Source organism: Malus domestica, chromosome 12 (assembly GCF_042453785.1).
Source record: "Malus domestica chromosome 12, GDT2T_hap1".
Classification (NCBI taxonomy): domain Eukaryota; kingdom Viridiplantae; phylum Streptophyta; class Magnoliopsida; order Rosales; family Rosaceae; genus Malus; species Malus domestica.
Genome location: NC_091672.1, coordinates 24,876,156 through 24,888,421, shown reverse-complemented (window position 1 = coordinate 24,888,421; position 12,266 = coordinate 24,876,156). Strand labels below are relative to the sequence as shown.

At 36.0% G+C, this 12,266-nt stretch overlaps 1 protein-coding gene across 2 annotated transcripts; it reads right to left on the bottom strand.

The window, feature by feature from the left end:
• Positions 1–5,824: 5,824 nt before the first annotated feature.
• On the bottom strand, positions 5,825–8,041 carry LOC114819947 (abscisic acid receptor PYL4-like). 2 transcript variants are annotated; one of them, XM_029089696.2, is made up of 2 exons: positions 7,051–8,041; positions 5,825–6,238 (listed from the first exon to the last, which is right to left on the bottom strand). In XM_029089696.2, the coding sequence occupies exons 1-2, from the start codon at positions 7,723–7,725 to the stop codon at positions 6,230–6,232; spliced, it is 684 nt and encodes a 227-aa protein (XP_028945529.1). In that variant the 5' UTR covers positions 7,726–8,041; the 3' UTR covers positions 5,825–6,229. The 2 variants fall into 2 exon arrangements, with proteins under 2 accessions (XP_028945529.1, XP_028945528.1); XM_029089695.2 differs by having other exon boundaries at positions 5,825–6,403; positions 7,051–8,035.
• Positions 8,042–12,266: the final 4,225 nt, after the last annotated feature.

Here is a 12,266-nt window from a genome sequence, read left to right as displayed (position 1 = left end):
CTATATAGGCTTAACATCTTAAGGGTGCGTTTGTTTGGCCTCACTAATTTTCACTGGACTGAACTAGAACTACTTATTAGTGTAGTCCTATGTTTTTTACATGCAAGGACTAAGTTTAATGAGATTAAAGGGGACTCGTGCCGACTAACTCCCTCTCTAGAAGGTCTTAGAGAAACACCCCCTCCCCAAAACTAGAGGACTGCTAAGACCATATTCGATATAGAGTTGCTTGGTCGTCCTCGTCCTCATCCTGCTAAATCGTCCTCGTTTGGTAAATCCCGCCGATTAGTTGGACCGCCTTGTTCGTGTCTACACCGATGGGATCTACAATCTCTTCCATTTCGGGCACGCTCGCTCGCTCGAGTAGGTCAAGAAAATCGCTAGTCTCTCTCTCACGCATCATTTGCAATTGCCATTTGTTGATTCTATGTTTTTCTTTGTATTTGAAATCTGGGTTGCTCTTATTTCCAACCATTATTTCATTATTATTTTTTATGAAATTTGTAGTTTTTGTATTATTTGTTATTTGGATATCTTTTATTTTGCTGTCTTTTGCTTATGCTGTGAAATTTGCTTTCTTTTTCAATGATTTATGTTATGTCTATTGATTGAATATATTGACTGGTTAATCATTTTCTTTTTCATTTACATCGTTTTGCTTAGGTTTATTGGATTTGATGAGTCAATTTCATATTATATATTTTACTCTATTCTTAGTATGTTTTGGTAGAATTTTGATACTTTGCTTTATATTTTCAATGTAGGATATTAGACTTCTTCTTGAGAAAAAAGTGGCCAAATTGATTAATTTTGGAATGATTCCAATTGGAAGATGTTCGTGTGTCCCTTGACTTGTTCGTATCAAAATTTGGGATTTTTCTGCCAAAAGATTATTTTCTGGCGATGAAATAAGAAAGCAGTGTGTGGCGCTGGAAAATGATCTTTTTGGGCTTAATTGCGAGTTTTGGAGCCCAAGATGACATCTGATGGGTTTGTGGCCTTATGGAGAAGTGTTCAGAATATTTCAAGCTTTAAATCCAGCTATTTTGGGCCTATTTTGGTGAAGGGAAATCTATGAGTTTCTTGTGGGATTTCTAGATGACTATCATGCATATACAATTCAAAAACATATATACATGAGCAACGGAAGCATGTTATCAAATAAAATCAAAGCTATAGTCATGTAAATCCCCTTCAAGGTTCATAGGTTTATATATAATGCATCAAAATATTTTAATGAATCAAGAACAAAGTCAAGGAATAGATCTATACCTCTTGATCTTGATTTTAGACCAAGGATGGACCACCTCCAAGCTCTTTGCTCCTTGAAATCCTTGAGCCTAGCTTCCCTCCTTGCCTCCTCCACTTTGAAAGAATGAGTGCTCCTAGGTTCTCTTCAAGTTTCCAAAGTAGGAAACCTCTAAAGATCCTCACCCACTAGTGTAGTGAGAAGGATGAAGGAATAACCAAAAGGGTGAAAGATTGTTAGCTATTTCATCCCCTAGGTGGCCGGCCCTTTGTTGTGGTTTTGAGAGATATTCTTTTGCCTATTTGTTGTTCTAAACACACAAAAAACCCTCATGAAACATTTGCTATAAAGTTCCTTTTATAGCCAAAAGAAAACAAGTCAACATTTGACCTCTCTCTCTCTCTCTATACCTAATGTGGCCGGCCCTCTTTGTGTTGTTTGGGCTTTGGGCTTTCATTTATTTCAAGTCATCCAATGCTTGAATAAAAGCCCAATGGGTTTAGGCCCAATGGGCCCAATTAAACCCGAACGTTTCTTTAAGCCCAAAACGATCTTTATCGCTTTTATGATTTCTTTAGACTTTTCTAAATTAATCACAACACATAATTAATCCAATTAATTGTTTCCATCATCCATTAATTACTCACTACAATAGTGTATTGGTGAACAATCTTTTAGGTTCTAATTAGCAAGGCAGTGAGGTGATTGACACTAATCCAATTAATTCAATCACTTAGTGAATTGAAACTTCATTTCAATTCACCATTCTTCTTTGATGACTACATTTAATCATCTAGAAGAACTCACAAGCTATGATTGACATCTAACCATATGTCATAGCTACCCAAGCTAATGTAGAAGTTTATTCAGAGAACCTATTCAGTTAGAATTACAATGTAATTCGATCTTTCTCTAATACAATACTCTCAATCACATCATTAGGGTATGGATATATTATGTCAAACCCCTAATGTGATTATTCCTTCTTATATGATTCATTTGAGTCGTATAGGAACGCATTCCTTTTAATACGCTCGATACTTCGGCCGAAGATTCCCGAATCATATCTTAGAGCATTCTTCCTCTCTTATCGAGGATTAGAGATTCCTTGTTGCGCATACACTTGCCTTCATGACTAAGTGGCTTAACCCCAATCATGCCATGGACACCCTCGAATGGGGAGACTTTGACATAATCAAAGATTAAGTACTTAGCCACAAGACAACGACGATGCCTCAGGTCTAAGGACTACTTACATTATTCCAACCATTAGAGTTACTTGCTTGACATGTGAGTAAACCTCCATGCAAGTACTCTCGTTCGATTGTGTTCAGTGAACTCATTCCCCTAATGAGCACCTACATACTTGTCTTGGTGTCACAACACGAATGGGATGAGACTTTCCATCCTTCCATTTGAAGCAGACACAGTATGTACCAGTCTACGTATTGTCAGTATCCCTCCGACAATCCAATGACTAGGAACCTTTTGGACATTTGGTTATATGAAGAAGGTCTCTGTAATCTAACATCATTAGATTACTTCTTTTAGTCAAACTATTGTCCATGGATACACTATTTAGGACATATATCGTTCTTTGAGATAGTCCTAATTCGTGTTTTTGCCTTTGATGTATAAGATTCATCCATACATCCATTCATTTGTCCTGAAAGATCTCTTCCAAAGATTGACTTTCAGGGCATATTTCCAACATTTGGAGTAGATATGGGTCCAAAATATGACTGATTTGTGGCTGGACAGATTTGCCATATTTGATTAGGATTATGTTTCCTAGTTTCTTTGAAGTTATTATGTTTTCTAGTTTTTAGAAGACTTTTTCTAGTAAGGATTTTAATTGTGTAGTAGTATAAATAAAGCTTTTTAGCCATTTGGAGGGGAGAACACACACACTACTTTGGAGAACTTTGCTAGGCTTAGAGAGCTTTTGACGATTCAAGTTTATTTTCAAAGTGTTTTCTATCCATGTTTTTTATAATATTTTGTTTTATGATTGTTCGTAACTAATTCCTTTTGCTAGGGCGAGGCCACGAGCCTTAGTAAGAATATGTAGTTTCTTTTTAATTTACTTATGATATTATGCATGCAAGTTTTGAATTATTAATCATCATGTTTAAACTATCTATTTGTCTTAATGTCTGATCACTATTAGGATGTTTAGAAAAGTAATTTGATGTAATTTTGGTAGGAGGTTGGTCCCTGAAATTGACAAAAGCTTCTTGTGATTAATATGTGCAAGTTCACTTAAGATGAATACCACATCTTAAGGGTTGCATGATTTTTCGAAAGGTTTCACAAAACTTAATGAGTCATGCTTGTTTAGATTTGATCTAAATACTACAAACGGGTATGTTTAATATACGCTCTATGTTGAGGGTCCAAGTAGGCATACTTTAGGAAAACCTAACCTTCAAAATATGCATGTGTAATTCATAAGTAATTGGAAGAACTATATAGGATTGTTAAGGTGACGGCGGAACCCTAGTGCTTTCACAATTTATTTTCAAAAACTGTTTTCTTTTAGTTTATTTTATTTTGCCGATTTATTTAATTATTTTTATTAAATTTGTTTTTATTATTTTAAATATCAAAATCAACCTTTTCCCAAACCTTGTTTTAAGTAATTAATTAAGATTTGATTTTACACAATTTATTCATTCAATCCTTGTGGAGAACGACCTTACTAGAGTTGTTATATTACAATTACCTTGTATTCTTGCAAGCATTTTAGGTGTTTTTATCCCTACTTTTGAGATAAACGCTTATGAGTACGTAAAATGCATTGTTTTCTTGTTATCTTTGAAGTAATTTGTAAACCAAATGATGTGGTTGTTGATAATTAGATTGTTACTTAAGTGTTAATTAACGTGCTTATTTCATATTGGTGACACGTCATTTAATTTGTAAATTTAATTTAAAATTTTATCTCCCTAGCATTATCCTCTTTTTATTATTTGCTTCAAACAAACTAATTGTGACATGCGTGATGCATCATGGTTTTTCCAGGAAGCAGCTGCTAGCCTGCTAGGTCATGAGTGATGATGTAATCTCTCTTATATACTAGTCAATAATTTCCATGCAAAAAGTGAAAAACCATACCAGCCCCCATGATGTACCAGTCCCAGAGAGAAAGAGAAGCATCTTGTTCATATATATGAAGAGTTAACGTTAGGGCAGATGGATGGAATGAGTCATATACTGATATGGGTGGCGTGAAGGAATTGAAAAGTAGACAAGAATACACGAGAGAGAGAGAGTGCCTTCTCTTCCCTCCCACTTGCTTACCAACTTGCAAATCAGATAAGATGTATATAGTCAATCAGTCTCCCTTCAAACATATATTCAAAACTTCACCATTCACATTTCTGCCACAGATACCGATCGATCGACCCACACCCCGCCAACTTGCATTTCTTTAAACGAAAAGAATGACCATTAGAGAGAGAGAGAGAGAGAGCAAGTTGCAACAACTTCATAGTTTGCTTTGCAAGTATCCTTCCTTTTCTTCTCTTTTCTTTGGAAGAACAGCTAGCTGATAGCAACTGTTTGAGTTATCAAAAAGAGCAAGTTGCAAGGGAAGAGGCAGCTAAGCTATTTGATTCCCGTCAAGTTGTTCACCATTTTTCAATGTAAATATATATTCTCCCAACAGTCCAACCTCTGCATATACATACTCTCGATTGTCGATACCATCCATACAATACGACAATATATGCTTTCATATTCTCTTCTTTATTTACTTTGTTTTTCTAGGTTTTGTAAGAAACGTTTATCTCTATGTCATTTTCTACTTGATCGTGATTAGCGGAGGACAAATGAAACAATTGAGAGAGAAAAATCTCTTGAAGGTAGTTAGCCGGCTTCATTTTCAATATAATATTCTTCACTTTTATCTCTCTGTCATTTTGTTCAAAATTAAAAACTTATTAGTAGTTCAAGATAGGAAAATAATTTCTGCACCTCGATCTATCTTCTCCTTTTACACACCATTTGATTTATTGGAATCAAATGCTAAAAATAAACATGAGTATGCAAGAAAATAAGAAGATGAGTGCATGAAAATCAGTTTCATTATCTCTAATTTTGTTTCCGATTTCTTAGTATTTGAATCTTGAAAATGGTAACGTTTTGCTCTATATTTGGTGCCCATACTGTTTTTCAATGTAGTAAAATACATACAATATATTAGCTGTATTTTATGGTTTTTATACATTAGCTGTATTTTTTGGACCTAAAATGTCAAAGCTGTATTGTTTATTCAAACAAGGCTAGCTAGGTTCATTTCTGTGTCCACATTGGCGATCAAACGTGCGACAGAAAGCTAACAGCATGTTTAGAACATTATTATACTACTTCATCACAAACCCTAATTATTAATCAGCACTGTAATTAATTTATTTTTTTGTGAATCAAAAATCTGGAAATATGGTTCGATGCATCAAGTGTCACAACACAATTAGTTGAATTTTTTTTTTCATGTTTCTAACCAATTGTATTAAACTTGGTGTACTAGACCGTATTCCCAATACACTAATTAATCTCTCCGAGCAAATCATATAGGATGCAACGGGAGAAGTGATTTTCTCACTCCCTATATAATAAATAAAATATCAATCTGATTAACAACTTAATCTACATCGTATATGTTTAACTAATACAATACCATCTACATTGCATGTTACCTAAACCAAAACCCTAATAGACGCGCAACTCATTACTGCGCATTAAACGACAAAGTTAATATTTCATGAACTTAAGAGTTTCTAACGATAACATAGATTGATAGCAGCGCATGACAATGAGAATTAACTTAATTACAAAATATAATACACAAAAGAATTTACACAAACTACACTCTTACTCTTAACTTAATTATGCCAGTGCTGTGAAATGCTCGCTGAGACGCCGGACGAATAATTTTGTTGTTGAGAAGCCTAGCCAAGTAGGCCACTGCCTCAGTAGTCAGCAGCACTGCCATTACCATACCCATATTAATGAAAAAAAGTTCAATATTATCCAAAATATTAGGCAGCAGCATGGCTTCTGCTCTTTTTTCAGATCATGTCTTCTTGCATGCCATTATAAATTGGACAAGGATTGTCTGCCTTTCCATTTTTGATGTTCTTTCGTGTCCTCCTGTTTTATATGATCACGGTTAAATTACGTTAATATTTTATATTATTTTTTTATAGAGATAATAACATAAAAATGAATAGTAATATAAAACGTTGGCGTGATTTAACCGTAATCACACAAATAGAAAAACATGAGAGAGCACTGAAAATGGAAAGGCAGACCATCATTGTCCTTATAAATTTCTCTCATATTCCAATTAGACGAACAAAACCATAAAATAATCGAGGACATATTAATTAAATATAGACGATACAGTAATGATCGAATATTGACCACATATCGACTAGATATCAACACATACTGAAATTTATCTTTTCAGCCATTGAAATTTGAAAAGTGATTATTTAGGCCAATTTTTCCAAAATTAGTTTATATCACACACGGTAATAGCACTGATTAAAGCCTTAAACCTTGAACTACTGAAGCTATTTCATCGGATTAAAATCACAAATCGATGGCGGAAACGCCAGAAAAAAAGGACAAACACAGATGACTAGCTCATAACCTCGATCATAGACATTCGATCACGATGATTTGACGAGCCTAATAAATCCATGTAAGCAGAAAAGAAGGAGGATCTAATTAATTAGCTAAGTAGCCAAAGTATGATTAATTAATTTTAATTAAATGATTACTATCATCATTACTTGCGTCTTGCTAGCTATATCCTCGGCGATCTGAGCGAGTGACTGCAGGTTGCAACGAACAATGGTGTCCACGAAAATACACGTGTCATCCCTTGTGTTCCCGTGCGGCACGTCCACCACGTACGACTCCACCACCACCGTTCCGCCGCCTGCGCGCGACGACGGGTGCAGCGTCGTCACCGACCTGTAGTTCGACAGCCGATGGTCCCCGCCAACCATGCTGAAGCTGATGACGTGGCTCTCGTCGTCAAGAATCTCCAGCCTCTCCGTGCTGTTGTTCGCAGGCAGCCCCGATATCACCTGCACCTCCCGCAGCGACCCCACGTCGCCGCCACCCGCGATGACGTGGCAGCTCTTGACGAAGTGCTTGTACGCCTGCGGGTTATCGAAGCGCCGCACCACCGACCACACGGTGGACACGGGCGCAGCGATCTCTTTAGTCACGGCGGAGCAGCACTGGTTAGGACCCACCGCATGCGTGTGGTGCCCCGCCACCACTTCTGGTACTGTGGCCCGCTTCTTACTATTATTATTACTATTGTTGTTGAGTAGCAGTGCAGCAGCTCCTCCGCCTCTTTGGTTTTGGTACTGCGACGACGCCATATTGGATGTCGCCGACGTGGCGGTGTGGACACGGTGGAGCAAGACTGAGGATTTGGGCGGGTTGGGGGGCATTTGAGTATCTCACGCTTGAGTTGAGCAGATGCAAACTGGGTAGCTTTATGGGTGGAGAGCTTCTTCTGCCAAGAGGGAGGCTCTTTGCTTTGCTTTGGCTTCTGGGGGGGAGATCTTAATTCTTAAGGACTCTAGCTTTCTCTCTCTGTGACGCACAAACAGAGAGATGAGTTAGTTGCATTTTTCAAAGCCGAGAATTAGTGAACGTAAAAATGGGGAAAGTTCATGTGCGGGATTATAAAATAGAAACAAGTTGGTCCTTGAAGCCAATAAGAAAAGGAATAAAAAAGGGAAAAATAAACGCAAGTTGATCTGTTGAAGTTATCATATTCGCCCTGTACTTATTTTTTTTTATAGATAAATAAACCACAAGTTGATTTGATTCCAAGTTGACCCCCCTGAAAAACAATGCGGGGGATTTAATTAAGTTATCATTTCATTTAAATATGTTTTCCAACTCATGAATTTGATTAATCTAGGGTTTATAGCTGAAATTTGTATGGTTGTTGGGCCTCACAACTTCAAGTCTTCAAGCTTGGCACACTCGCCGTATACTTACGGGAGAAGAAATAAGTATAAGAGCATTTTTACTTAATAATAATGGGGGAAAAAAAAGGATGAGAAAATTTAGAAATAGAAAAGGTTAGGAAAGAAATAAGAATAAAGACATATTTATTAGCATGTGGTTTAATATTTTAGTAGGATAATGAATAATGTATTGGGTTTCTACGTATGCATTAATTCGAAGTACTCGTGTTCCTCTATGGAAGATGAACATATTTCAATTATTTCAAATAACACATATTCATTATATAAATTTCATAATCGAAACGGTTTAGTATCTTAATCTTTATTTGAGATTATCTCTACAAAATATAATTGGAATTGGATATTGTTTAGCTATCTAAATTTATGGAACTAATCAACGGTGTGAGTACCAAATAAAATATTTATGAGGAATCGTCTATTTATTTGATACATTTAAATGACTAAACAATCTCCAATTAGTATAACTTCTGTGTAGGGAGGATCTTTAAATAAAGATTAAGAAGCTGAATGGTTCTATAATGAAGTTTATACGATGAAGATAGGTTAATTACAAAAGGTGGGATATGTGCATTCCTTCATGAGAAAACGCGAGTATTATTCTTTACGAGTCTTTCCCCTCACTTTAATAATAATAAAATAAAAGTTGAGGGCATATTTATTCAATAGAAATGAAAAATTAAGAAATGAGAAAACTTAAAAATAGAAAATAGGAAATGTTGATTTGGATTGCTAATTTATGGGTGTTTGATTATGAATTTTAAGGGGAAGCTAACATTTTCGGCAAAATTCCTACCTTTTTGATTTCGTGGTTCCTTATATTTATCAAAATATGTGTATAAGAACCATTTTTTTATACCTACTTTTTAATAAATATAGAGAACTCAAGAATCAAAATAATTATAATTCTCATTCATTGTAAGTAAACACCCCTTAAGATGACCTATTCTCTTTATCAATTTAGTTCGTTATTTTAAAATATAGCTTTGTGCATTGTGGATGTGTTTATAAAGTCGGAAACCAATAATTTCAATAACTAGGTAATATCTGCAATGCTTTGTCAGTCTTCTCAGTGCTCATACAACAAATCACCTTCAAATTGGCTCATTCACCACCAAATCAGCCGATAATTCAAGGATCTCATTGGCTGCTGATTTTAATTACTTCATTTGCTATGACAAGTAATTGATTGTCCACTTGCTGAAAAGGAGGAGAGGTCATCCATTGGAGAGGTTGAAGAGACACGATTCACCTCTACGGTAGGTTGGGCTTTATAAAAAAACTTTTCGGGTTTTGCGCGCACTGCCCGCTACTCTTTAGTTTTTTGTTGTTTACTTGCCCTCCTGCTAGAGAAGGTTGGGAATTCGCTGCCTCAGTTTCCTTTCTGAAATGACGACATCGATTACGCTTGTCAGGCAATATTTCATGAACTACATCAATGGGAAAACTATGACCCTCACGTTCAACCATGACGGAGAACATTATATATCAATGGAAGCTATGACCCTCACGTTAAACTATATCAATAGAAGCTTCACCATATATGACATTTTTGCATGGTGGTGTTTGTCTCAAGTGCTAAGGTTCATAGGGTACCGCCCGGACCACCGGTTGGTGCAACAGAGTTTGCTTCAATTTGATGGAATTGGATACAGAATTCGAATTCACGACTGACCTTTGGATAGGAACTCCACAACCCTAATCAAATTAAAAATTCTATAGTGAAAAATACTAATCTTGGTTAATTTACATGACATAAGCCATATGGCGTTTTTGGTCATTGCGGATATTATCTAATATGTGTTGTTATATCATCAAAATATGACAAAGTAGGAGCAGCTCTTTAGCAAGGTCACGTTTTACTAAAACAAAAACTGAAATTGATTGAAGTATCATAGGAATCATGTATTCACTATAAAGGACTTCTTATATATTTAACTCTTTCTCCGGAATACAAGGGTCCTTTATGGTAAATACATGATCCTTAACTCTATCGTTCCTTTTTTTCTACACTTAGACTAAAATAGAATCCCTACTAAGAAAGATCTCGAGGTAAAGTGTTAATGAACATAAACAACATGATTATATTGATAATTCCACATATAAATTTGTGTGTGCCAATGTGTTCACCTCGAGTTCGATATATATCTTTCAACTAAAGTTTAATTGTAACATCCCACATCGTCCAGGGGAGTGATCCTTAAACGCATATTCACATCCCTACCTAGCACGAGGCCTTTTGGGAGCTCACTGGCTTCGGGTTCCGTAGGAACTTCGAAGTTAAGCGAGAAGGAGGTCAGAGCACTCTCAGGATGGATGACCCACTGGGAAGTTGCTCGTGAGTTCCCAAAAACAAAACCATGAGGGAATGGTAAGCCCAAAACGGATAATATCGTGCTACAGTGGTGGAACTGGCGTGAGATGTGACATTAACCCACTTGGTTTCTTCTTTTTAAAATACCAATCAAATTGCTTTATTCAATCTTTGCTTCTTGATTTCGTCTTCTAGATTGATTCCATTCTTCTAAAAGCATTGCTTAGCTTAGCTTCCACTTGACATTTAAAAACAAACCTAATGAATTGTGGTCGCTAGCTATCTTATTCTACTTTCAGACCTTTTAAACTAACGCCAAATTGTGACTACTCTATTGGCTTTAACGTGCCAATCGGTATATTTCTTTTATTTCCTCTCTCACTCATGATTGATATTAAATTTATTGTTCGAAAGCTCACAAGCAATTGGCCATCACTCAAAGATTTAGGATATAGTGTTGTCAATCATTTTCAAGTTGTGAGAAATTTTCTAGTGTGCTGAAAATACGGTCCGGTACCCCAAGTGTAAGAATATAACTAGTTTGAAACTTGATAAAAAAAATTCAACCAATTACATTGCCACACTCGGTATACCAGCTGTATTTCGAGCATATTGAAAAACCTCTCTCAAAGTGGTTCTTTGTGCTTAATTATCTTAACCATTGCATTTCAAAGGATGAAGTTTTGTATGAATAATGAGTCGGATGCCCAACTTGTCCAAGATTGTGATGCCAAATGCTATTAATTTTTAGAGGACAGGAGATTAGCAAGTGTTGACAAAGGTATGGACTTTGGATTCACTCAACTGTTCGGAAGCAACTTTTCCCAAAGAAGAGGTACGAGCTAAAACATGGGCAATATACATGGACCAGAAGGAGAACATCCCTTCGTGCTATATATATGAAGTATGAATAAGTACGAAGTAAGGATGTGCTGTTTGTCGCTTCAATTTTGACACACAACCTTTACGACGAGGCTCATCAACATGTATAAATAGGCAAGACTACCCTGCAGATAGTAGCAGATCCAGAAAAAATTATTCAGAGAGTCGCATGTAAACATTCACATATATTTCTTAAACATATCATAACCTTAGAAGTTAAATTGTAGTTCCATCATTTATGATTTATAGAATAAATAACAATACAAGTTACAATTGTCCACGATGCGTTTTCATATTTTAAAAACACTGCATTATAGCTTCATTATCAATGAACGAAAAAACATTGCTCTCCATATAAACTACCATACTATCACTCAACCACTGATTTCCCATTCAGTTACCCAATAGACTTTTTACAATATTATAAGCGGAAAATGCTCTCTCCACTGAAGTAGTAGCAACTGGTAGAAACAAAACTAATGCAATTAGCAACATGATTATACACTCTATTCCTCCCCATCTCCACCATTTTTTTTTGTTGCAAGACTACCAATCATTTTCAATTGAGAAAATTCACCACTTAAACGTGTACCAAGAATATAATGTCCAAGTTGATATTTTAGAAAAATAACAAGAACGGCAACTCCTCTTTGAGGCATTTTATCATGTAGTTTGAGGATATGTATAAAGGACAACTCCAATCTTTAAAGGGGCAATACTCAAGTCATTTATGGAAATTCATGGGAGTTTGGAGAGTCAATTGACCCCACTTGCCCCTTAAGGGATCCACCAGTGCCTG